The sequence below is a fragment of the Gracilinanus agilis genome, chromosome 1, assembly GCF_016433145.1.
Source record: "Gracilinanus agilis isolate LMUSP501 chromosome 1, AgileGrace, whole genome shotgun sequence".
NCBI lineage: Eukaryota > Metazoa > Chordata > Mammalia > Didelphimorphia > Didelphidae > Gracilinanus > Gracilinanus agilis.
The window spans coordinates 268,970,048-268,997,932 of record NC_058130.1 but is presented as its reverse complement, the minus strand read 5'-3'; the positions used below and the strand labels follow the sequence as shown (position 1 = coordinate 268,997,932).

At 37.4% G+C, this 27,885-nt stretch overlaps 1 protein-coding gene across 1 annotated transcript in view; it reads right to left on the bottom strand.

The window, feature by feature from the left end:
* Positions 1-354: 354 nt before the first annotated feature.
* Positions 355-27,885, bottom strand: part of B4GALT1 (beta-1,4-galactosyltransferase 1) — a 33,102-nt gene continuing 5,571 nt past the window's right edge. The window contains exons 3-6 of the mRNA XM_044679869.1: positions 5,391-5,578; positions 2,936-3,058; positions 889-993; positions 355-487 (exon numbers count right to left, since the gene is read on the bottom strand). Coding sequence (XP_044535804.1) covers positions 355-487; positions 889-993; positions 2,936-3,058; positions 5,391-5,578 — 549 coding nt within the window. The remainder of the gene's footprint in view (positions 488-888; positions 994-2,935; positions 3,059-5,390; positions 5,579-27,885) is intronic.

The following is a 27,885-nucleotide window of genomic DNA, read 5'->3' as shown; positions in this document are numbered from 1 at the left end:
AGTGATTTTTAGCTCTTCTCAATGGACAACTTATTGCAGGGTAGGCTGTTAAGAACCATAATCAGATAGTCTCCAACAAGGGCATAAATAACCAAAAATGCTTATATACAGTCTCTTAAAACTTACAGCTAGAAAAGTCACGTGCTGAGTCAAGTTGGGGGCAAAAAGTCCCACTCGTCCTAGTGATTTGGAAAAGTTTCTGAATAATTACATGAGGCATTCTTGTTCATTCTGATTGTAGTAAAACAGTAAAACAAAAGGCAAAGTTGGAAAAAAAAATCCCAGCAAGTTTACAAAGAGAGGCAACATAGGTCCTTGATTGTTTTCAGGTCTTTCATTGAGCTCACTTGGATGCTAACTTGGTGACCCAATATCCACTGTGATTTTGGTATAGAGAGGGTATCTTTTAATCTCCAAAAGCTGGTAGGTAAGTGAGTTCAAACCATCAAAGTTCATGGTCTGTCTAGTGTGTGCAATTCTGTCAAATCTGTAAACAGAAAAAAAGACAATGGTGTCAAAATCCAGCTCTGAAGAAGAGTTACTACCATTTTTTTCCTCCTCTTTTTCCTTCCCTTATTTTCTCTGCTTGGAATGACTGCCAATAGCTGGAGTTTGAATTAATCTAGCTGGAACAAGAGGAAAGATATTCTTGAATCGAGACTAAAGACAGTTCATTCTCAGTTCCCAGAGCTCAGGATGGAGCAATATAAAAGTATCTAAGGAGAGGATAATCTCATGACACAAATACAGCAAACTGTCAAGGTGTCTCCAGGTTTAAATCTAGGCTGCTATTCTAGTCCTCTTCCCACTCTTTTCTCAAGTAACTAGCTCTTGAATGTCTAAATGTTATCAACTTAAACCATCTAGAGAAAGGAATGGGAAACACACCTTTGTGGATTGGGCTCATTTTTTTGGTCTCTTGAATGGCGGATCATCCGACATTTTCCAATGACAGCATTTGGGCGTGATATAGACATGCCTTTATAAATTAATCTGTAAGTGTTTTAAAAAAGAAAATAGTCATTCTCACAAGGAAATGGTAAAAAAGCATGGTACAATGATTTGCCAAATACTCCTTTACTAGGATAGAATCAAATAAATGACCCAATAACTACTTAACTCCATACTGCAACTCAACATTTTGTAGTTACATCAATTCATCAAACAGAAAGATGATAGAACTTAGTGTAACCAGTTAGAACTCTTTTCCACTTTTGCCACTCCTTGAGCTAAAATTCTGTTTTCATTTTAAAAATAAAAGCTTTCCCCTGAAAATGTGAAGCACTGTGACTCTGTGTGATCGAGGTTGACAAGTTAAAACATACACAAACTATTTTTCATTAAATTCATCTTATTTCTTTTGAACTCTCCCCTACAAAGCACATTTATAGCACTTACTCATGGTTTCTTAGAATTCAATGATTCATTCAAAGGATATTTATTTGGTAATCTATGAGTTCAGAGCACTGTACTATGTGTGGAAAAGAGACAAAAATAAATAAGGCCCTACCCTGTTCTCAAGGGGCTTATAGCCAGAGATAAGGAAAGCAAACAAAAACTGACCCTGCAAAATAAAATGTTTTATTGACCTAAAAGAGTGATAAAATACTAGGAAAATTCCTAAGAGGGAGAGATAAATTTTAGCTGGGAGGGTTAGGAAAGGATTGATTTCATGAAAAGGATGGTATTTAAGTTGTACTTTGAAAGACAGGTGAATGTGGCTGGGGTATAAATTATATAAGGGGGAGCACTGTGGGATATGGTTGGCAATGTAATACCTTGAAAATACACACACACACACACACACACACACACACACACACACACACACACACACACACACTGTGGTTCATTATGACTGAGGATGACATATGTTAACTACTATAAATGTGAGTACATGTAAGACATATACTTTAAAATGTTTTTTGATTATTTTTTAACTAAACAATTTAATATAAATGATGTTTTTTAAACACTCACAAAATTCCCATCAGTAACATTTTGGAAACTGCTTTCCAAATCCATTATTTGGATTTTATAGACAAAGGTAATTTTCATAATCACATAAACTGATGAGTTTTACTAAACTGTATAAAGTTGAATTATAAATTTCAGGTCCTTAAAAAACAAAAACAAAAAACCAATAACAAGAAGACAATTTTAGGATATTACCTTAAATTGATTAGAATGACAAAAATGTTAAAAGCTGAGATAGAATCCAACATGGGGAAACAGGAAGTCTACTACATTTTTAGTAGATACTGAAGCAAATATTTTGGAAAGCAGTATTATAATAACCCAATAAAAATCACGAAACTATGCTTTTTGCCTTAGGAATTTCATTGTCAGGCTTCTATTTTAAAATAGGATAAAAAGGAGAAAGGGATGTATTTGAACAGAAAAATCATAATTGCTTTATTTTTTCATAATTAAGAAATTGGAAAAATCTGTATGTCCAATAATTGGGAAATGGCTAAATAAATTATTGACAGAATAGTGCCATAAAAAAGATAAATGTGAGACACACATGGAATAACAGAAAGATAAAGGTGATGCAGAATGAAATCATCACCATATATACACAGGTATAAATTTTTGTTACATTAAAAAAAAGAAAAATGGGGCTAATGATGGAAGTTTCTGATGGAGCTAGAAGTAGATGAAATATAAAAACATTTTATTGTTTGTTTTCTCTTTTGATTCTGTCTAAAAAGCCATGGAATTTGGGTAAGATTTTGCCCCCTGTTTTATAGGCCAATTTGACTGTTTCTGTTTTAAGTTTATAATAATTTAAAAAAAAAATTTTTTTCCAGTTCTCTCAGGGTGATCTAGCACTGGAGACCCAAAATTTGAAAGTGATCAAGGGAAGGAAGAAATGCACTAAGGGTGGCAGACATTTTTTTAATGGCTATTTACAAACAAGTTGAATATTTACCTGTTATAAATATCATCATCTTCACCTCCCCAACCCCAATAGTTATTAGGAAATCCATTTATTTTGAGGAACTGTTCTTTACTTAAAGCAGAGACACCTCCAAAATACTGGTTATAAGGTAATCTAGAAGAGGAGGAAAGAAGTAAAAAGATAGTACAAATGATTTTACATTCCATAAATACATCTTAACACTCATTTTTCTTTTCCATTTGGGGGACAGAGAGAAGAGGAACAATTTCTCAAAGATTTTATAAACAATCTAATTCAACAAAAATATCTATAAAAAACCAACCCTTATCTTCCATCTTAGAATCAATACTGTCATTGGTTCTTAGTCAGAAGAGCAATATGGAGTTGCCCAGGGTCACAGAGCTAGGAAGTATATCTGAGGACAGATTTGAACCCAGGGAACTCCCATCTATGGGCCTGGCTAATAATCCACTGCATCACTTAGCTGCCTCCAAAGATATATTATTTTATACCACCCCCATTACCTGTAAAAACAATTTTTAACATTTGTTTTTAAATTTTTAAAGAATTTTTGAGTTTCAAATTCTCTCTCTCCCTCTTATTCTCCTTTCTCCACTCCTCAGCTCCCTGAGAGCGTAAGCAATCTGATAATTTTATATCAACAAGATATTTTAAGTCACTAAAATCTTTGTGGATATTACCTGAGCTATCAGGTCTCACAACCTCTTAAGGATGTCAAAACCAGAATTCTCTCTTTCTTCAGAAAAGTTAATCACTTATGAAAGCCTTCATCAAGAATTAGTGGTTGAGGGGCAGTGGATTGAGAGTCAGGCCTAGAGGCAGGAGGTCTTCGGTTCAAATCCGGCCTCAGACACTTCCCAGCTGTGTGACCCTGGGCAAGTCATTTGACCTCCATTGCCGACCCTTACCACTCTTCCACCAAGGAGCCAATATACAGAAGTTAAGGGTTTAAAAAAGAAAAAAGAATTAGTGGTTGAGGTGAGACATAAGCCTAATTTCTCCCCCTCAGTCCAAGGTTCAGAGATTTATCTAGATTTCTGCATTCTTAAGAGTACCTAAAAGTATGAAATTATCCTCTATTAACTCTACTACAATGGATGTCTCTTACAAACTAAATTAATTTTTCAAAGTGAAATTAAGTGAGGATAAAGAATGGGAGATTCAGGGCCAACCCTCCCCCACCCCCCCCCAAAAAAAAACAACCCCACACCTCACAGAAAGTGAAAATGCCTTTAGGGAGGAGAGAAGAGATGAAATCTGTGAATTCACTAGTGCAAGGAATTCTAAGTGGAACATCTCAAGATCTACCGAAGCAACTTATCTTTGTAACATAAGAGTATTAGTGAAATGCCTAGAGGGTACTGGCCCAAATCATACAACTACCTGGAGGTCAGATTAGAATCTTATCCTACTCCAAAGCCAGCCCTCTACTTATCAAGCCAAACTGCTTCTACACTTTTTATTGTTGTTGTTGTTGTTTTTTTTTTTTTTTAAAACCCTTAACTTCTGTGTATTGGCTCCAAGGCAGAAGAGCAGTAAGGGTGGGCAATGGGGGTCAAGTGACTTTCCCAGGGTCACACAGCTGGGAAGTGTCTGAGGCAGGATTTGAACCTAGGACCTCCCATCTCTAGGCCTGGCTCTCAATCCACTGAGCTACCCAGCTGCCCCATGTGCATTAATTTTAATTTTTGCTCCACTTCTACACTTTCTAAAAGTTTTGTCTTTTTTAAAGTTTTTCTGAGGGGCAACCAGGAGGTCCTGGGTTCGAATCAATTCTAAGACAGAAGGTAAGGGTTTAAAAAAATGCCCTGCTTTTGAAGATACATATTTTAGTAAATAAATAAAAGGGGGGGTGGGGGGAGTTGGATAGCAAGTGGATAAAAGAGCCAAGTCTGAAGTCAGGAGGATTTTGGGTTCAAATATGGCTTTAGACATTTCCTAGTTGTGTGACTCTGGGTGAGTCAATTCACTTAATCCTATTTGCCTAGTTCTTGCCACCTTCTTGTCTTAGAATTGGTAGTAAGACAGAAGGTCGAGGTGAGAAAAAGGGAGGGAAGGAAAGGAATAAAAGAAAAAAGGGAGGGAGAGAAGAAGGAGGGAAAAAAGGATAGGAGGGAAGAAGGAGGGAAGAAAGGAAAGGAAAGGAAAGGAAGGAAAAAAGAGAGGAAGGAAAGAGGGAAAAAAGGAAGGATGGAAGGAAGAAGGAAAAGGGAGGAAGGAAGGAGGGAGGACAGAAGGAAGAAAAGGAAAAAGGGAGAGATGAAGGGGGAAAAAAATCTCTGTTTCAGGAAGTTGTCTAATGAATTACAACACCAACCTTGTCTAATAGAGGAGGTAATACTCCACTCCTATAATCTCCCACCTTGAACATTATAATCAGCATAATGTGTTCTTAAGCATGCAATAAGATGGGAGACAAATGAACAAATATAATTTAAACCTTCATACTTGAAAGTTATCTTACCTAAATCCAAATTTATCCATTGACACAGAGAGGTGTCTCGGCTGTTCAAAACATCTGTAGGTATTCCTATCATCCATAGGAATCAGATCTACGTCACTAAATACAAAGCAGTCATAGTCATATTCTTTCAAGGCTTCTTGAAAGCCTATATTCAGAAGCTTAGCACGATTGAATGTTTCGTCACCATCCTAGTTTAAAAACAAACAAGCACTCATTAAAGTAACAAAAATTCCCCGTAACAATTCCCAACATGGGTTTACCTTACTGGCTAGCAGGGTCCTTTCACCTGGTTAATAAATATACTTACCAAAGTATCTTTACTACATAAGAGCATGACAATTCATAGGACAAGCTAATTATGTATATCCACTGTTCAATCTTCAAGCACTGACTGTTTTACATATTTCAAAGTTTCATAAAATAATCTTTATTCTATTAATGATCATGATTCTGACCTAATAAGTTGAGAAACTGAATGGACAATGACCATTCTGAGCCCATTTTCATCTCTCCCATGCCCCAAGGGCAAACTTTTAAAACTAAATATGAGATATAAAAGGGATTTTTGTTGAGGATGGAATACTCCTTTTCATGTATACCTTCAGCAAATGCTACCCCAAACTCCAGAAAGCAACTATAAACAAAGCACATTCATCTTAAACAAAGAAAAATCTAGTTAAAAGGAGTTAATACTGAAAAGATAAATTACAAACCAATTATATATATGTCAGCACATATTTTTTAATCATTTCTCTTCAAATAAAGTTATTAATATGTTCAGGTAATTACTCTTCTTTTTAAAACCCTTACCTTCTGTCTTAGTATCAACAATGTGTATTGGTTCCAAGGCAGAAGAGTGATAAAGGCAAAGCAATAGAGGGTTAAGTGACTTGATCAGGCTAGGAAGTGTGTCTGAGGTCACATTTGAACCCAGAACCTCTCTCTTCTAAGGCCTGGCTCTCAATCCACTGTACCGGTCTGCCCCTTCAGGTAATCACTTAATAGGACTCACCTTTTATATAACTGGACAAATTTCTGAGACAGCACAAAAGCAATGGGTTTTTCTATGCGAGCCTTCCCTAGGCTTTGACTTGGATACTTAGAGCAAAGCTCAGTGATGTGGCTGACTGTATTCCCTTTCCTGGGAAGCTTTGGAGAAAGCTCTGGGTATTCAGTGATATTATGAAAATGTCAAATAAACTTATGGAAGCTTCCTTAAGTATAAAGGTCAATTTAACATCTTTCTTTAAAATGTCATAATAATAGGGGGGCAGCTGGGTAGCTCAGAGGATTGAGAGCCAGGCCTAGAGACAGTTGGTCCTAGGTTCAAATCTGCCCTCAGACACTTCCCAGCTTTGTGACCCTGGGCAAGTCACTTGACCCCTCTTCTGCCTTGGAGCCAATACACAGTATTGACTCCAAGAGGGAAGGTAAGGGTTAAAAAAAATTAAAATTAAAAAAAATTTTTAAATGTCATAATAATAAAGTTCTTATTCTGGATATGCTTGTGTTTTAAATAATTTACACTTTGACTTTATGGGACAGGTGGTTCCCTACCTTGGTAGGGCATATTGGAATGGTTTTGGACTTAAATTTGGAAAGACATGAGGTTTGGATCCTTACTCAGACATTTACTTGCCATATGACCATGGATGAATCACTCAACTCACTTAATTCACTGAGGTCTCCTTTCTTTATATGTAAAATGGAGAAAGTAAGCAAAAAAGAAGCAACCCAGGTTTATAAATTTATAAATTCTCTATAAATGTAATGGTTTTTTAAAATTTTTAATTAAATAACATCGGTCACAAGTGGTCGAACAGAATGAACAGTTCCCAAAAGAAGAATCATAAACTATTAAACATGTCAAAGAATGCTCTAAATCACTAATAAGAAAATAGAAATCAAAACAATCCAGAGTTTACACTACACACTCAGCAAATTGGCAAAGATGTACAAAGATGGGACTAGTCAAAGCTGGACGGAACTATAGAAAAGTCAGGTATACTAATGCATTGCTGGTAGAGCTGTGAACTGGCACAATCATTTTGGAAAGCAATTTGGAATTATGCAAATAATAAAGACAACCATAGCCTTTGAAGAGATTCTTTTCTTAGGAATATACCCAAAGGAAGTCACTAACAGAAACATTTTGTGGGAGTAAAGAATGAGAATCCAAGAATCTTCTGGGTGAAAAGCTAAGCAAACTGGTATATGACTATAATGGAATATTACTGCTCTGCAAAAAAACCCAAACATGATGAATATATGAAAATATATGAAAAAATTTTATACAAACTGAAGAAAAATGGAGTAATCAAGAGCCAGGAAAATAAAATACACTGACTACAATAATTAAAATAAAAGAACAATTATCCCACTATAACTAAAAATTAATGCTGTGAGACAAACTTGACTTCAAATATGGGATACGAGGAGACACCCCCTTCGGCTCCTTTGGGTGGGAACTTTCGGTAGATGTGGAATATTGCATTATAATGTCAGATTTTTTTCAAGGCATTGATCTCTTTTGCTGAAAACTTTTTTTTATTAAAAATTCTTTGCTATAAGAGATGCCTAAGAGGAGGAGAAATGGGAAAATATAACGGTTATACAAAAAGAAAAGATTTCAATTTAAAAAAAAATCTTTTTTAAAAAGTCACTTCATTTCCCTAGCACTAAGTATCATTTTTGGTAGAATGAAAAGGGTTGAAAGAAATGATATTTCAGGTCCCTCCCAGGTCTAAAATCCTATGATGCTATGATGATGCAACCCCAGTGGAGAATAAATTTACACTGTTTTATGAGCTATAAAGTGCTATATAAATATATCATTTCTAGTTAAGTAAGTTGATAAAGATTACTAGTTATCTTTCCAATGCCAGGTGTACAAAAAAACACCTAATTTTTCTAAAAGTCAACATTTCATTCCTAGAACAAAGAATTCCTTTGGTCAGTATTACAAAGTACTCAAAATTCAGTTCCTAGCATGAACACTTGTGTGAAAATCAACCCATATAAATAAGCCAAGACACAGGTTTTTGTTTTGTTTTCAAAGCAGTGACTTTTTCTATACACAGTGTTTTAAAACATCCTAATCTATAGTTAATGTATCTAAATTGGTCTTGCTGACCTAATTTTTTGCCCTTTCTTTTAAAAATTCTTTCATACAAAGGATGGTTTGTTAGATAAGGAATGATATAGACATATTCAGAAATGAAGATTATATAAAAGGAGAGATACCAATAAAACCCCCCCGAAGAAATGTCCTAATCTATAGCTTTGTTTAATACCATGTTACATTGGAAACTTTGTTTAACCTAGCTATGATGGCCAAGGTTGTGTGCAACACCTAGCAGGGACCTTTGTTCACGTAGACCTCTGACAGAAGAATGTGAATGAGGGCAGAAAGTAGCTAGTCTGTCACAAGATTAACATTCAGTCTTTTATTTCCTTTTGGTCTCATGATGAAAGTATTTTATAAGTAGTTTATGTTGAGTACTCGAGGAGACTTTGGGTGAGCCCCCTCAGACTTCGGACCAAATTGTCTCCTGGTTTTATCAGGATCCCAGACTATTTGCTTGGAAAACACATGACTGTATTTTGTCTCCCAGATACAGGATTGTCACATGCTCCTCTCTTAGATTAGTGATTTCTTGTTAAAAACTTTGCTTCTTGTTCAGAGACTCCAGCACTGATTCTCTTGGGAAAATTGCCTTCAAGTACAAAAAGAGCTTTCAATGAAAAAAGAATTAGAATCTATTGTTCTCTTTGGCCCTAAATAAGGAATAATGTTTTGGAATATAATATAAAATTATTATATTAATAATATAATAGAAGTTTTAGAGGAACAGAACTGAGTTCCACATATAAGGAGAAACAACTCAGGGAGAAAGTGTATATACATTTATAAAGCACCTACTTTATACCAGGCACTGTGCTAATTAAAAAAAAAACAACCAAACACCAAATATCTCATTTATTCAACTAAGGGTTATACATCTAAAAGTAGAATAAAGGTGCTTTGGGTGGTGGTGGTGATAGTAGTAGTAGTAGTAGTAGTAGTAGTAGTAGTAGTAGTAGTAGTAGTAGTATGGTACTTTATGTTTTATGAACCGCTTTAACCTAAATTATCTCATTGGAGCTTTGAGCTTCACAACAACTCTGGAAGGTAAGGTTGGGACAGAAAAGCTGAGGAGGTTCAGTGAGTGACTTGCCTATGGACACACAGCTGGCAAGGATCAAAGGTGGGATATGAATCCAGGTCTTCTCAATTCTAAATCTAGCAATCTTCCCATTACACTTTATATTTATTTTTGTTATCGACCCACTTTAAGTCAGTTTGGTGAAGTGTGTGGATCCATACTCAGGAAAATGCTTCTAAATGAATATCATGAAGGAAATCAATTACACTTATTTAATATTTTAAATATTAAATTTCAAAATTTAAACAAAACAAAAAAAAGTTCTTAAAATTCAGGAACCTCAGGACTAGAACTCCTGCTAAATCTAATTAAAAGGACATTAAATTAGAAGCAGTAGGCTAGCACAATGAACAGAGCCAGGCTTAGAAATGAGAGACCTGGGTTCAAACCTGGCCTCAGACACTTCCTAGCTGTGTGACCATGGAGAAGTTCACTTAACCCTGATTACCTAATCCTTGTTGCTCTTCTGTATTAAAATTAATATTAAGCCAGAATCAGAATGTAAGGCTTTAAAAAGAGGTGGAGGGCATTAAATTAAGAAGGAAGGGCCTGGCATAGAAGAGATCTATTTAAGAAGACTTCATGACCAACAGGAGCTGTCAGATATTACAGTAATGGGATCTGTGTAGATCTTTGATTTACAAAGAGCCCAAGGCTAAATAATAAATCCAGAGAGAAAGTACAGTCAAGTCCTATCAGCCTAGGACTGCACAAAAAAGACAACCAGATACTTGGAGGTGCTGGGAGAGAGGTCCGACAAGAAAAACTAGCAAGAGGGCAAGTAAGATAGAAACCTAGAAATGCTAAGAAGAGGCAGTAAGCAGAAGTAACTGGGAGTAGCACTCTGACCTCACAGAACCTAGGGGCCAGAAACCCCTAGGCCAGAGGCAATGAAAGTTTTCAGAGCTCTAACTGGGGCTTTGAAAAGAATCGAAAAGGAACGAGGATTTATTAAGCACCTACTATGGACTAGACATTATGCTCCCAACAATCTTGTGAGCCAGATCCTAATAATGATCCCCATTTTGCAGGTGAGAAAAGTCAATTTGAACTCAGATCTTTCTGACACAGATGCATGCTCTATCCAACTAGGTCAACTTGCTGCCTCTTTGGGAGGAGGTAAATAGATTTTGAATGCAAACACAGGAGATGAGAGAAACATAAAAAGGTAAATAAGAGGGGCAACTAGGTGGCAAAGGGAGATAAGGGTGCTAGGTCTGGGATCAGGAGGATTTGGATTCAAATCTGAACTGAGATACTTACTAGTTGGGTGACCCTTGACAAGACACTTAATCCTGATTAACACAGCCCTTGCCACTTTTCTGTATTACAAATGATACTAAGGCAGAAGATAAGGGTTTAAAAAAGAAAAGAGGAATTTAATAATGGGAATGGATTAAGTGATGATGAAGCACTTATAGAAGGGGAAGAGACACAACCAGAATCTCACTGGTTTATAGGGTCAGAGGAAGACATGTACAAATTATGGGGGGTGGGTTTTGTTCTAATTTGATAGTGGTCATCATAGAAGAAAAGGGAAGGGAAGAGACAAGCAATACCTTAAGTTATAAAGGGGGAAGAAAAAAAAAATGAAACTTCTTATTTCTCATGAAGGATATACAAATCTGGATGGGGGAAAAAAGCATAGTACTACGCTTTCATAATGAATATGACCTATATTGTATTTTTATTTATTGTGTTAATTACATTTTAATTTAGCCTTATAGTACTTATTTTGTTAGCTCTGGATTTGGTATTTCTGTATTAAATAAATCATTTACTGACCAAAATGTAAATAAAAAAAAATCACAGCCAATAAAGAACCTTTAAAAAAAAAGGTTCCAAATATAAAGACCAAATAACTTAATCCTAAAGAATTGGTTGATCAAAGAACAAATAAATAGGTAACCATGACAAAGAAAATGACAACAATGAGAAAACACATCACAATTTTTGGGATTCAGTCAAAGAGGTTTTCAGGAGAATGAGAGAAGGTGGTGGTTGTTCATCATTCATATTGGAAGAGGGCCAATGACATCATAATGCTGGGGTCAAGGTACAGTGTATGAGAAAACATGCTGGAGAATGTATGTCCTGGTTTTTCAAAAAAGGTAAGAGGTAAATCTACAAACTATAACTCAAAAAGCTTAAATTAGAGTCCTGATAAAATTCCAGGAATTATTAAAAGTCAGCTATCTAGAAAAGGAAGTAGTGATTGCAAAGTATCCCCATGACTTCATTGAAAACAGGTCATGTTGGCCTCATTTCCTCTTTCTGACAGTCTGTCTGGTAAATCAGCAAAATGCTATATTGTCAGACAGGGTTGAAGCCAGCCAAAACTATCAAGAACCTGTTATCAAATTTTCAGTGTGAGCATTTATAATTGGAAATGGTACAAGTCAAGGCTTAATTATTGTTAATTGTTAGGTCCTTGCCACATAAGCTAGTTTTTCTCTGAAAGGTCAATGAAACTGTGAAGCTCTGTACATTTAACTGGACCCAAGAATTAAGGTTTCACAGTCGCCTAAAATATAAAAAGAGGAGGTTAGGGCACAATGGAGAGAGTGCTGGATTTTGGAGTCAGAGGAGTTCAGATCTGGCCTAGGACATTTACTAGTTGTGTGACCCTGGGCAAGTCACCTATCCTTGTTGCCTCAGTTTCCTCATCTGTAAAATAAGCTGGAGAAGGAAATGGTAAAATACTCTTTAGTAATTTGTCAAGAAAACCCCAAATGGGGGTCAGGAAAAGTTGGATATGTTTGAAAAACAACAATTTGAAATATAGGGTTGATCAGAAGACTAATAGCCAATGTATGGAAATGCCGGTAAAATTGTGATGTAATATTTCCTGCCCAAACTTAAGGCATCGCCTAGAACTCTCCTCCTGCTTGGCAGATTCGATTGAACCACCCAAGCCCTTATATCCAGATTTGTGGGTTTTCTAAGATGTCTCCCTAGGGCAAGAGACAAAATTTCCCCAAGGCTCAACCATTCTAATTGTAGAATTGTGGAGCTACTGGAAGGCTTGGAATGGGATCAGTCACCAAATATAAGGAGCTACTGGACACCAACCAACAACCAAGCTATTATCATATTAAGGACCCCCAAAGAGTCTATTGGACATCCCAGTTTTTATTGAGAGTTTCAGGAGACTACCAAGATGGGGCATCCTTGCTCAGTTGAGGATAGAAAACTTCCATCTAGGAAACAAGTGCAGTGATCAATCGGAGTGAGCATAATGTAGCATCACAGGCTCTTGGTATTTGTATGAGCTTTTATGGAAATCTCTTTGCTCATTATTCTGTGTAGGGTTGAAAAGACTTCCTTGGAATTATATGAGTCATCTCCCATGTAGTTAACAAATAATTCTGAGTCCTGGGAGACGAAAAAGCTATTTCTTCTTTATTGATGGATAGAGACAAGGAAGTCCAGTTCTCCTTCCAACAACTTTGGCCAGTAAAGGAGGCAGCTGGCACCTGACGCCTTACAGTAGATTACAGGGAGTTAAACATCCTTTCCAGACCTTGTGAATGTGATGATGAAATCGGGTGACACCAGGCACACACAATGGACAATAAGCATAGTATACAAGCAGCAACACAGACTTCAGCATAGCAGGGAGGGAAGGGAGCATCAGAACTGGGTAAGCACTAGCAGTAGTCACCACCAAAATGGTCAGCCCTGAGGAAACAGGCAATAGAGTGCCCTGGGTACTCAGTGTAATACACCTGCCATAGGTCCTTGTTTACTATAACCTCAAATTCTTCTCCATTTTGCTATCAGTATTCTATTCATGGATTAAGCTTGTGTTTGCTCTCTTACCCAAGAATGAAGGGGTAGAAGAGACTGCAGGCTAATAATGGGATGGACTCAACAACAGCAACATTGAAACCCCGTTTCCTTTAACTAGTGGGGTTGTATATATGATCTCCCAGAAACTGTGGGACCACCAAGCCTATAAAAAGGAAGTCCAGCAGTTTCTTGGATCCAGCCTACAAGATTATCAAGCAAAAATGGACTGCTTTTAAATAAAGTCCTAGTTGACCCTCTTCCCACCCTTCCTTCCTTTGACCTCCTGTGTAAAAGTTAACAAGGTCTGGAAGTTTTTCCAGAACTGGAAGATCTCCTTTCTCTGGGATAGACTGGGCAATCCTTCTTAAGGAGGGATTGTGAGATCAAGGGTTAGATTGGTTTGACAGTGTCTTGCTATTTTTGCAATACAGGGAAACTAAAACTCTCTGCATGACTATGGAGAGAGGATTTATTTAGAACAAAGGGGACTGATTGATGTCTTAGCTAATTTGGTGGCAATCCTAAACCCCTAAATGAAAATGACAAAAAGTCCCTACCATAGAGGTCTGGACAGATGCCCCTAAAGGGGGAATGGTTTGGAGTCACTGATGAGGTCTCCCAGAGGAAGAAATTTTTTGTTAGTGGACCAGGGAACAGCAGAATGGGCAGTAGTGGAGGGCAAGTTTAGGTATAAAGGCCAGCCTCAGAAGTGATCTCTGCTATGGCTCATATGTTCTTGGTCCTGGCTATTACTTAGCAGTAGCAGCAGAAAATTCATTGTGAATTGCTTTCTAATATAATCTCTTTCCTGACCAATTGTTAAGATCTAGCATGTTGTCCTTCCAAAGCAGAGAGAGATAAGTCTTAAGATTTCTGGCTCTGGTTTCTTCAAGGGGCTTTTTTTGGTCTTTTTTGGTGTCACCTCTTCCAATCCTAACCAGACAAGAATGCACACATTTCTCAAGGTCAGGGTTGTTCAGTAAAGTTTATTAATTAATTAAGTGGTGAAAGAGCTCCTGGAAGACCTTAATGATCCTGCCAACAATAGATGTGATGTGACAGGAGCACATAATGACTTAAAAGTTTTGGTAGAAAATAAGGATAATTTCCCCCTTAAAAGTTAATGAAATGTATAATTGAGATCATATTGCTTGCCTTCTTCACATAAGGTGGAGGAGGGACAGAGTTAATTTAGAACTCAAAAATTAAAAAAATTTTACATGTAATGGTAAATATTGAATGAAATAAATTAAAAAAAAAAAAACCTTTTAATGAGGCAACTATGTAGCACACTGGTAGACTGCTAAGTTTAAAGTAGAAAGGACCTGGGTTCAAATATAGCCTCATATATCCTAGCTGTGAGACCCCGGGCAAATACTTAATCCCAATTTCCTACCTCTCACCACTCTTCTGTCTTAGAATCTTATCTTAGTATCTATTGCTATTTTAGTATCTATCAACACTTTAAGTAACAATTCTAAGACAAAAGGTAAGGGTTTAAAAAAAATTAAAAGATAATGAAACCATCTTTAAGATTTATTTAGTCCAGAGAATCAAAACTCAAACCTCTGATATAGCTTTCAGGCCACTTAAGGAATAAAAATATTTGCACCAATAGAAGTTCTAGTTTCCCTGGCTTGATGGACTTCCCAACTGCATGTAAGCCCTTCTTAATCAGATGTGCAGTTGTGGCAAACAGAGAGAGGAGAATTGCACTCAAGAGTTAATGGCATTTCTTTGCTGAATAGTCTTTCTAAGACATTGTTGAGGAAATGTCCTTTTATTAAATGTTAGAATGATTTAGTGAGTATTTTATTCTCTAAGACCAAAACACTAGAATGGTCTGAATCAGGCCTGACCCAGAATGGTACACCTAACAAAATGTATAGATGGCACAAAGTCAGAAGGAATGGCTGAATGAGAGAAGCAGGAACTATAAATGAGAATACTGGACCAAATCTAATAAGATGTAATTCGAAAGGAGTAAGTATAAAATCTTATACTTGCATTAAAAACAAAACAATGAAATAAGTCTGACATAGGGCAAAGTTAGGCAGCCACGGCTTATATAAGTCACTGTAATATGGCAAACTAATTTAGTGGGTGAGACCTTAAAATTGCAGTAAGTGTGGCACAGTTCTCTGGAAAGACATAGGGGGAGGGATACAGGGGGAAATAGTAAAAACAAAATTTTATACCAATATCAATTTTTAAAAAGAGTGGCATCGTATCCAAATGTAGCAGTGGATAGAGTGCTGCTCTTGAAGTCAGGAAGACTCATCTTTCAGAGTTCAAATCTCGTCTCAAACTCATATTAGTTATATGGCCTAGGGCAAGTCACTTCACCCTGTTTCCCTCAGCTTCCTCATCTGTCAAATGAGCTGGAAAAGAAAATGGCAAGTCACTCCAATAGCTTTGCCAAGAAATCCCCAAATGGGCCCATGAAGCCTTGGATATGACTAAGAAAAAACCATAAAATGTTATCCCAGACTAGGGAGGTAATAGTCCTGCGTGTCACCTGGTGTGTGATTCAGATCACACCACACTGCATAATGCAGTGTTATGTTCTTTTTATGGATTTACATTTTAAGAATCTTGTTAAGCTGGAAGTTGTCCAGAGGAAGGCAACCAAGACAGCAAAAGGCCTGCCACATGAGGTTCATTAAGAAGAGCTGGGCTTGGGGCAGCTGGGTAGCTCAGTGGAGTGAGAGTCAGGCCTAGAGACTGGAGGTCCTAGGTTCAAACCTGGCCTCAGCCACTTCCCAGCTGTGTGACCTTGGGCAAGTCACTTGACCCCTATTGCCCACCCTTACCAATCTTCCACCTATGAGACAATACACTGAAGTACAAGGGTTAAAAAAAAAAAAAAAAAAGAAGAGCTGGGCTTGTTTAGCTGCATAAGGGAAGACTGTAGAGCTAGAAATAGTTTTTTAAAAAAAGGTATTTAAAGAGTTGTCATGTGGAAAGAGGATTAGATTTTTTTTTTCCAGTTTGACTCTTTGTGGGTAGAAGTAGGAACAATGGATAGAACCTGTAAAGTGCTCAATTTAAGAATAAACTTCCTGTTCCTAACAGATAGGTCTCTAAAACTAGAATCAGCTATCTTGAGAGGCATCAGGCTCCCCCCCCCCCCCCCCCACTGGAGGATTTCCAGGACTTGTCAGCCAGGTATACACTATGAGAGAAGTTTATTTTCAGATATGGTTTGGGCTGGGTGGCCTCTGAGCCCTCTTGCAATTCTGGAATCACAGGATGCTGCTGATATCATTAGGAATTCTTAGAGTCATCACGTGGCTGGGTGCGGGAAGAATGCCAGCACCTAACTGGCATAAAGGTGACAACAGAAGGTGGTAGCCGTGTTAATATGCCTATCAGCAGTGCAAAATCCAAGCAGCCACTGGAAGTTGGATAGAAGCCATGGTTCAGTAAATAGAGTCCTGAGGAAGAAAAATCCTATTTCAGGATATACACACTAAAAGGGAGCACATACTTTTCAGGGGCTCTGGTCATGGATTAAATGGCCACCATGGCCCAGGAAGGGCTAGACTCAATTCCTGCTTAGAAAGTGTAAAAGCTTAGAAAGATAAAAGCTTCCAAATTAGACACTGAGCAGATAATTCATGACAGCACTCAGTTTGCCTGTACTATATATACATATATGTGTGAATACATGCTGTCATTTGATTCCTCTTTTATAAATAAAGCCTTCTAAAATTCATTCTGGCCATCGTCATGGACACATGGTTGGGGTGTTAGGTCTGAATTCTTTCTCTAGGATGTGGGAAGAATGCCAGGATCCAGCTGCTATTAGGGTGGCATCCTGTATATGTGTGAAGAGTACGAGCTTGGGGAGGAGAGCTTAAGGAGGAATAAATGCTAAAGCTCAGCAGTGGCCACCCTGGTCCAGAAGCTTCTATCTCATCACACCTGAACAACAGTAGTCACTCTCCCAGATTCAAGTCAATTTCTTCTCTAGTCAATACACCAGTTAGCACTTAGCTCCCGAATACCTAGAAGATGCTGAATAAATGTTTATTGGTTCATCTATCAGAGTGACCATGTCATCCCCCATTCAATTACTCTCCAGTGGCTCCCATTATCTTCAGATTTAGATTTTTTTTTTTAACTCTTAACTTTTGCCTTGGAATCAATTCGTGTTGGTTCCAAGGCAGAAGAGTGATAAGAGCCAGCCAACTGGGGTTAAGTGACTTGCCCAGCTACAAAAATCTGAAGCCAGATTTGAAACCAGGACCTTCTGTCTTCAGGCCTGATTCTCTATCTACTGAGCCACCTAGCTGGAGATTCAGATTTTTTTTTTAAAATCCTATTAGGATTTAAAATACCAAATAAACTGGTTCCTCTCTATTTTTCTAAATCTTCTTATGCCTTCTATTTGATCCTGTGTTCCCTCCCCCTATTTCTACTTCCTAGTTTTTTAGGTTTATAACATTTTTAAAATGTCACTAAGACTTTTGGGACACCTGTATGAAAATGTGTATTTGCATATACAGAATATAAAGGAAATAAAATACAAAATAGTTAAATATATCATAGTTGGAAAGGGAGAGCACTAGCAGTTGGGAGGGAATTAAGAAAGGCTTTGATGCTAAACAACACAGAATTCTGCTCAACCACGTCCTTTCCTCTTGTGCAACTCTTGTTTGTACATGTGTTACTATAGCCAAAGAGGCTGGATGTTGCAGTGGATAGAGTGCTAGACTTGGAGTTGGGAAGATCCAAGTACAAATCTGTCCTTAGATACTTCCCAGCTGTCTGACTCTTGGCAAGTCACTTTACTCTGTTTGCCTCTGTTTTCTTATCTGTCAAATGAGTTGGAGAAGGAAATGGCAAACCACTCTCGTATCCTTGCCAAGAAAACCCCAAATGGAGTCATGAAGACTTGACTGAAACAATTAAACAACAACAAATAGTCAAAGAATTCACCTATAAGGGGACAAGCCCGCCTGTACTTACTGATACTGGGATAATAGACATAGGCCTTCCACTTGGGATAGTTGATAGAACGAACCTTTCAAAAAATCTGAATGACAAAAAAAAATAACTGTTTCTAAATACCATAAGGGAGAGAAGTTAAAATACCAGGTTGTCTCACTATAACAAGATTCAAATTCTGAACAGGAGTGGGGGGGGGGGGTTAGAAATCTGAGAAATCTCTTAAAAATGATATTGATCCCCTGCCATGTTGGCACTTAAGCCAACATGTAAGATGTTATGAAAAATCTAGTAGCCTTCACAACATATGGAAATAAATACCATGTTCAGACAAGAAGTAAGATTTGGATTATTAAATGGCATTGGCTTTTGTAGTCAATGAGCCCTGAAGATATGATAGAAAAATAATATAGAGGGAGAGAGTTTGTGTTTTTAAGGTCAAGAGGCAACTAACCAAAACCTAAAAAGACTTCTAAGGATTTTATCACCCACATAAGCAGGCATACCCCCATGATCAACAAAAGCTAGAATAATTTAAAAAACATTACAAGATTATAAAAACTCTCACCAAATTGTAATTTTCCGGTAAGGCTGATTGTCTACTAACAAACATGGACAATTATCAATAGCAAGAATGGAAAGAAATTGAGAGGTATTTAGGGCTAACAGGATGAAGATATTCTTATAGTCCATTAATTTCTGCTAGAGTCGGGGGAGAAGGCTTAAATGAATTACAAAACTCACAGGAAAAAATTTTAATGAGTTCTCAGACACAAAGGGGATTAAAAAAGATATCCAGAAATATACAATTGTAACAGTCACCATCTCTAAAAAAATGAGGAAGCAAGTTCTTGAAAAATCTTGAGGGAATAAAGGGGAGAAAGCAACTATATTACACATTTGCCAGCCCCCATTAAAAAGAATCCTGCCAATTTATGTTAGAGAGAAATGCATGTAAAATACATACAATTTTAAAAAATCATCTCCAGCACTTAATCCTTTCAAAGAGTCAACTAACAATTACTGGATAAGATTTTCTCCAAAGATCCTAGAAAATATTAGTATGCGATGCAATTAAAATCACAAGTATAAGAGATAAGAGTGAAAATGTCAGTAGGAAGATAGGTGACAGTGAATAGGGTTTGGCTGGCAGTTAGGAAGATCTAAGTTCCCAATCTGCCTCAGGCACTCAGCATTTATGTGACAACCCCTAGGCAAATATCTGCCTCAGCTTCCTTAACTCTAAAATAGGGGTAATATATGCCCCTACCTCAGAGTTATGAATATCAAGTGAGATATTTTGTGAAGCACTTTGGAAATCATAAAGGGCTATGTAAATACTACTACTACTATTATTATTTTATGTATTTCATCAGAAATGGGCACATTTAACATAGTTTTTCACATGCCACAACCTCTCATTTTATCTATGAAATCTCAAACATTTTAAGTCACTGTACATTTATATGTAATTACAACAAAAGAATCTCCAAGCATAAATCCATAAGTAAAAAGATGGGCTCAATTAGCCCAATGTGAATTCTTACTCTTAACCCTACCAAATTTCCCATAAATATATTTTTTTCCCTCTTCACAATGTAACAGGGATAAGGCAAGTGAGGTAGTACTCCAGGGTACTATACTAAAGATGTTACACAGTAAAGAGATCTGATCTCTCTAAGCAAACCAGATTGGAATTGGTTCAGGGAAAGCAGAGAGGTAACTTTAGAATATGCCCAGCAAAAATTAACTATTTTATGTCTTTCTTCTGACTATATATATTTAATATCCTCTCATGTACACCTTATTTATTGAAAAGTGATTTGGATAGGGAGCTAGGTGGCACAGTAGATAGAGTGCTAGGGCTGGAATCAGGAAGCTCTGAGTTCAAATCAGGCCTCAGACACTTATTGGGTGAGTCTGGGTAAATCACTTAAGCCTGCTTGCTTCCCTTTCTAAGTGACTTGGGCTCCTAACCAGTTAATGCATCCATCTATCCATCCAAAAGCATTTATTAAAAACTCATTATGTACCAGTTGATGAATATATTAGATTCTGAGAATATAAAGGCATAAATAAAACAGTCCCTGTCCTCCAGTTTATATTCTAAGCTTCTTCCTGCCACCAAAGCATATAGTTTTTTAATACCAATATTTTCTAAGTGGCAAAGTTGAAGAGCACTGGTTTTGGAGGCACAGTATCTAGATTCAAATCTCTGCTGACATTTAGTGGTTATGAGACTTGGAGCAAATAATATGACCTTACTGAGCCCTGGTTCCACCTGCAAAATAAAAAGAGTAAACCACATGGAATTGTGCGTAAAATTGGCTAGTTTTCATAGGAGAGAAAAAGAATATATACAAATGTCTCTCCTATTTACCAGAAGCAGCTTTAAGTCTCTGCAGTAAACTAAGTTCTAGGGGTCTTACTCTTTTATGCTAATGGGTAATAAATTAGTACTAGAATAACTCAAGTTCTTCAAAGGCAGTCACTAAACATTTTCTTATAGCAACACCTCACCAGAGCAAAAATCTATATTCTTCATACAACACAAAATTGTCTGTAGATAGAAGTATATATTTGTAGCTATAAATATAAGTGAATAGACCTATAAAAATAAATTTCTCTGTAGCTTTTTTCCCCATGGCAGGGGTAGAGGATCAATCCACAATGACTTATTAAGGACCTACTACATGTCAGGCATTGGGGATACAAAGAAAAATAAGTAAAAGATTGGACAAGGAAATAGGTGATAAGATAGTATGGTTTGGGATAAGGATAGATATTGATTAGAGTATAATGAATAGGGAGGTAAAAAAAGAAATAACAAAGATAGTTTATTTTTAAAACTTTAAGCTCAGTGTTGGTTTATTAAGAATTCTTTTACTAACATTGTATCACTAAGACAGGTTCTTGGGTTCATAGATTTAGAACTAAAAGAGACTTCATAGGTCAAATGCCCAAACCTCACATTTTATAGGTGGGGAAACTGAGGCACAGGACAACTAGATGGATAGAGAACTGGGCTTGGAATCAGGGAGACTTACCCCATGAGTTCCAACCCATTTCAGACATTTACTAGCTATGTGACCCTGGGCAAGTCACTTAATTAATCCTGTTTGCCTCAGTTTCTTCATTTGTAAAATCAGCCATAGAAAGAAATGGCAAACCACTCCAATATCTTTGCCCAAAAAACCCCAAAAGGAGGGTCACAGAGAGTTAGACAGGTCTGAAAAATGACTGAACAAAACTTGAGGACCAAGGAAGTCAAATGACTTGATGCCAAAATAATATGATTTTTTTTTTTGCAAAGCTGCATAAACAGTCAATTTTTTTTTAATTTTTAAACCCTTAACTTCTGTGTATTGACTTATAGGTGGAAGATTGGCAAGGGTAGGCAATGGGGGTCAAGTGACTTGCCCAGGGTCACACAGCTGGGAAGTGTCTGAGGCCGGATTTGAACCTAGGACCTCCTGTCTCTAGGCCTGGCTCTCAATCCACTGGGCTACCCAGCTGCTCCTAAACAGTCAATTTTAAGAAGATTCAAGAGGGGGAAAAATTGCTTTTTACAGATATCTACACATAGTATTATTGAGAATCTAGGTATACATTCTGATTCTATCACATCCCTTTTCTAATATTCCTTTATATGTAAGTAACTTTACAAATGCTTTCCTGGGCATAACTTAGCATGTGTTACATTTAATCTGTGTTTTCTAAATTTCATTAACAAATGAGGTTGAATTAATGGCATGACTTAAATGTGAACATTACCAGGGCAGGAGCAGCAGCAGCAGCAGCAAGGACCAGGCACACCTTCCTTCTAGGAGATGGGAAGTACAGGAGAGAACGTAGGTGGAGAGTAAGAATCAGTTCACACACAGTAACTCTTTTCTTCAGATTTGCTTTGCTACAGACAGGATTAACAAGTAAAAGCAACATTCCCCCACTAAAAGGGAGGGAAAAACACAGACAAAGAGGAAGAGCAAATTCATGGAAAGAAAAGAAAAAATTGTCAAGATGGCAAAGAAATAAAGGTGCTTTCCTAACAAACCTCTGTCAAAATAGAAAACACATTTCAAATAATCCTTACTAGTTTGGACAAAAGAGAGGGAGAAAAAAGAATTATTTTAGTTAAGTTACCAGAATGGACAGAAAATTAAGTCTATAGCTTTTCTTAGCTCTATATCTTAGGGAGGCATTTCTTTGGATCTTTAAGGAAAGGGATGAACACATGACCACTAAATGATCAGAGTAAATATTAAAATTGTTTAGGACACAGGAATTTGGTGGCAGAGTTATATTTAATATTGCATTCATTTGCTCTTTGACCTGCATCTAGGTCAACTGCCTGCTACCTCCAGGGCACTAAAGAAGAGGTTGGCTGAGAGATGGCTAATATATATATATATATTTATATGATTCTCTTCTTTCTTACCACACATCCTTCTATCCATACTAGGGCATGGGGGAAAGAAAATAATTGGATGCCTTTTTCTGCTTAAGAAATAGAAACCCTAGGGCAGCCAGAGTTCAGTGGATTGAGAACCAGGCATAGGAGGTCTGGGGTTTCAAATCTAGCCCTAGTCACTTCCTAGCTGTGTAAAAGTAGGCAAATCATTTAACCCCAATTGCTTAGGCCAATTGCTTTTCTGCCTTGGAATCAAAACTTAATATTGATTCTAGGAGGAAAGGTAAGGGCTGTTTTTTAAAAAAAACAGAGAGAGAGAGAGAGAGAGAGAGAGAGAGAGAGAGAGAAAGAGAGAGGGAAGGAGGGAGGAAGGAAGAGAAAGGAAAAAAAGAAATAGGAAACCCTAGAAACTACAACAAATGGTACTGGATCCATATTTAGGTGATTTGCATTAAGACCTGACCTTGGCCTAAGGTGGAAGGAAATATCTAACACAAGGGGGAAATAGTTTACCATGAATAACTAAGTTTGTAAATTAGTCCAAAAAACTGCTTAATTCATAGCATTGTCTGAACATATAGCATCAGGTGTGGCATCTGGTAGTGGAAACATCTACCCAAGAGGGACCTAAAAGGAATGTCAAGAAGTATCAAAGATAACTGGAGGAAATGAGGGAGAGTGGGAAGGGGAAAAGGGGGAGACGAAAATGAGGCTACCCCTTTAGACAACTTTTGGTGAAAAAGCAAAGTAAAAAAAATTGAAAACTAGATAAAAACTTCTCAGAAAAGTCCAAGGAGGTAAGGAAATTCCTAAAATAGTACGATATGGGGTTTGCTTGTAATGAATCAATAGTTCTGGATCACAAACCTGGATTTATCATATGAAATTTCCTAATTACTTTCGGAGTGGCTATATGAGATCATAAACGGAGATAGCCTCAGGGTCAGGAAGGCCAGAGTTCAAGTCCAGCTTCTGACACAAAGGATCAGTGTTCTCAGGGAAAACCCACTTAACCTCTTTTTTCCCCCTTCCCAATTAACTTCTTAATGCCCCCCCCCCCCCAAGCAACTCTCTAAGACATTTTAAGTTTCAGAAGGGTGGCTGATTGTATTGGTTAAGGAAGATTCCTCACTCAGAATTTCCTTCACCACTGAAATCATAGGGTTAATTTCCCCCCCCTTAATTCTAATCATGGGGGTGGGAAGGAATTGGCTCAGAACTTCAGGATAAACCTCTTCCTCACCCTGTTCCCAGTATTCTTCCAAGTGAAGCATTCCAAACACAACAATCTATACTTTTTTTTGATGCTCAAGGTTAAATCTTTAGTATACATGCTGCCCAAGTGAGCATTCAAGGTGAAACCTAAAACATTTAACAATGTGAACTAATTTAAACAAAGTTACAAAATGTTATTAAAGTTATATTTTATTCCCTTTACAAACCAGGCCAGGTTTCTGATTAAAAAAACAAACAAAAAACAGTAACCTCAACTAGAACAATTACTTGAAATAAGGATTAAGAATGAGATTCACAGGGCAAATAGGTGGCTCAGTGGATAGAATCAGATTTGGAGATGGGAGTTCAAATCTGGCCTCAAACACTTCTTAGCTATGTGACCCTGAGAAAAGTCACTTAATCCCACTTGCCTAGTCCTTTATCACTCTTCTGCCTTGGAACCAATACTTAGTATCAATTCTAGGATAGAAGATAAGAGTTTAAAAAACAAAAAAGATTAAGATACTGTATAACTCTAGGGTAACGTTAATAAAAAAGGAATGTTGCAAAATTACAAAAAACAAACATGACCGTAAAGAAGTGACATGACAACATACACTCATCCCACTCCTTTGCAGAGATGTGAGGGTGGGTGGGTGGAAGTGTGGTTTGGGGACTGGGAGGTGGAACACTACTTACCAGAATTTTTCAGTATATTCATTGGTTTTGCTAAAATTTTTCCCCTCTTTTTTTTCCCCTTTAAAACATCTCCTTGGTACCCATTCAGTACCCTCAACAACTGGACTCCAATATCTTGTCAGCCCTATCTCCCCCATTACTCCAACCAAACTACAATACTCACCATTCCAGAAGAGTCTACATTTTACTACCTCAATGCCACTGTTAATGCTTCTAATCTATTCTCATCCCATATCACTGGTCTGTTGAAATCCTACCTATTCTTCCAGGTACAACTCAATTATTACCTCTCTTATAAAACAATCCCTGGATCAACTCAACTAGAATTCAAGAGACCCTTATTTGTGCCTTTCATTCTTTGTGTAAATCATATAGGTGTTCCACCCTCCCCCACTACTAGACTAACTTCACCAGAGGGAGGGACTATATACACTTTTCATCTCTGGTCTTACCAGTACCTAACACAGTGCTCTGGGTATGACAGAAAGTGCCCAACCTTGAATAAATGTCATGCTGTTATTTCAGTTGTGCCTGACTTCCTGAGCCCATTTTGGGATTTTCTTGGCAGAGATACTGGAGTGGCTTGCTATTTCCTTTTCCAGCTCATTTTCCAGATGAAGAAACCGAGGCTGACAGTGTGAAGTGGCTTGCCCAGCTAGGGTCACATGGCTAATAAGGGTCTGAGGCTGGAATGAAACTCAATTTTTGCTGACTCCAGGTTTAGCATTCTATCCACTGTGTGTAAATGACATATAGATAAGTAAATGCCATGAGATATCTAAACTAAGTGTTGGGGGAGACAGTTGGCAGTTCAAAGAGTGAGAAATCACATCAGGCCTGAGGGTAGGGTAGAAAGAAAAAACAATAAAGACTTGGTGGAAAAGGTTGAGGAGAGGAGAGAGGGAGAGGAGGGTATTCCTCATAGGCAGGGCTACAAGGACAAAAGAGGCAAGTAAATAAGCATGTGCCCTAATAAGGGCAGCAAAGTAGAAAACACATGCTAGGGAGCTGGAAGATAAAGCTGAAGAGGTACAATGGGGTCATTTTAGAAAAGATTTTGAAAGTCTGGCTTAACAGTTTAAATCTTTATTCACTGGTTATCAAACTTTTTGGTCTCAGGACTCTCCTTTACATTCTTAAAATTTTTTGCTGCTCAGTCATTTCAGTTGTGTCCTACTCTCTGCAACTCCATTCAGGATTTTCTTGGCAAAGACACTGGAGTGGTTTGCCATTTCCTTCTACAGCTTCATTTTACAGCTAAGGAAATTGAGGCAAACAGGATAAAATGACTTGTCCAGGATCACACAGGAAGTGTCCAAGACCAGATCTGATGTGGCTTATATCTATCAATGCTTTCTGTATTCAAAATGTAAATATCTCAGTATTATTGGGAAAATAGTTTTGACCTCAGAGGTCCTTTGAAAGGGTCTTGGGGCTCCCAGACCACATTTTGAGAATATCTGCTTTAAGTAATAGGGAACAGAGAATGTGTCTGGGCAAAGTAGCAACATGATACAGACAAGTGTTTTAGGAAGATTAATCTAAAAGCAGTGTTCTGGATATGTTGGGGGGGGCGGGGCGGAGAGAAGAGGCTAGAGGCAGGAAACTTACTTCGGTAAGGCTGAGAAGGCTTTTGCAGTTATGTGGCGTGAAGTATTAAGGATGTAAAATAGACTGGTGGCAATAAGAAATGGAAAGAAAGAGATTAAAATGAGAGACATTTTGATAGAACAATCTGTAGGATTTGATAACAAGCTGAATGTAGGTGATGAGGGAGAAAGATTCCAGAGTTTCTAACCTTAGACCATTGGAAACTGGTGGCCCTAAAGATATAACTGGGAGGCTGAGAAGGGATACCCTAATAAGAACTAATAGCCCATGATATTTATTTAACAATTAATATGCAGTAAATTGAAGATGCTACATTCATAAAATTCTATCATTTTAGAGCTAAAAGGATCCTTAAAGGCCATCCACAATTTAGAAATAAACTCTTCTATACACGTAATGTATAGAATACACATTTGCTGTGTGCAGGGCATTTTGATAGTGTTTATAACTAGATTGCCTGTGTATCTTATAACAGGTGTTGCTAGCAAATGTGGATGTTTCATTGTCAATTCAAACTATTCTCAAACTGAATCCATCTAAAATTAAAATCATATTCCCTTCAAAGACAGCTTCCCCTTTAGATCATCTAATTTTATCAATGAAACCACTATGGTTATCATTGCTGACATTTACATAGCATTTTAAAAAGTCATCCAAGTACTTTAGATATATTTTCTCATCTAAGTATTCTCCTTTCACTGATGAAGAAACTGGGGCTCAAAGATTTTAAGGGGCTTTCCCATTGACAAGAGCAACTAAGTAGTATAGTGGATAGCTTGTCAGTCAGGAACACTCATCTTCTGAAGTTCAAATTTGTTTTCAGTCACTTACTGGCACCCTGGGCAAGTAAGTTTCTTCATCTATAAAAATGAGCCAGAGAAAGAAATGGCAAACCATTCTAGTATCTTTGCCAAGAAAACACCAAAATAGGGCCTTGAAGACTGAGACACAAGTGAATCAACTGGTCAACAACCACCCATTGTCAAACATCTAGTAAGTATTAGAAGCAGGATTTAAACCTGGGGTTTTCCTAATTTCCATCCCCAACACTTTATTCACCATGCCAAGTGGCCTCTCTCAATTCATCCACTTCATCCATTCTCCCAACAATCTAGCTTTAAAGTCTCAGGCACATCCTTGGTTCCCCATTATACATTCATCATGTTTCTGATTCTTCTACCTTTTTCTTTTTCTTTTTTTTTAATTATATAATTTAGCTGAAGGGCCTAAGATCTCTTATGTAAATAGTCACAATACCTGTGCCTCCAGTTTATTTCTTCCCACCAACTTCTGTTACACACTACCACCAAATAGATTTTCCTAAATTTGTTATCACATCAAAAATCCCAAATGGCTCTCTACTGCCTAATGTATAAAGTCCAACTCCTCTGCCTGGCACAATTGTCTCTCTACCATCTACCACGTACCCCATCTCTCCCATTCCCCTTTAACTTCATTCTTTCATTATTCTATAATGTTAGGCTTGGGTCTTTCCTAATCATCCAAACCTGCACTTTTATCTCTGAATTTACCTAATCCATCATTCAATTCAACCATACACTAACTTGGAATGATTTTCATAAAATTCTAAAACTTCAGAATTAGTGAG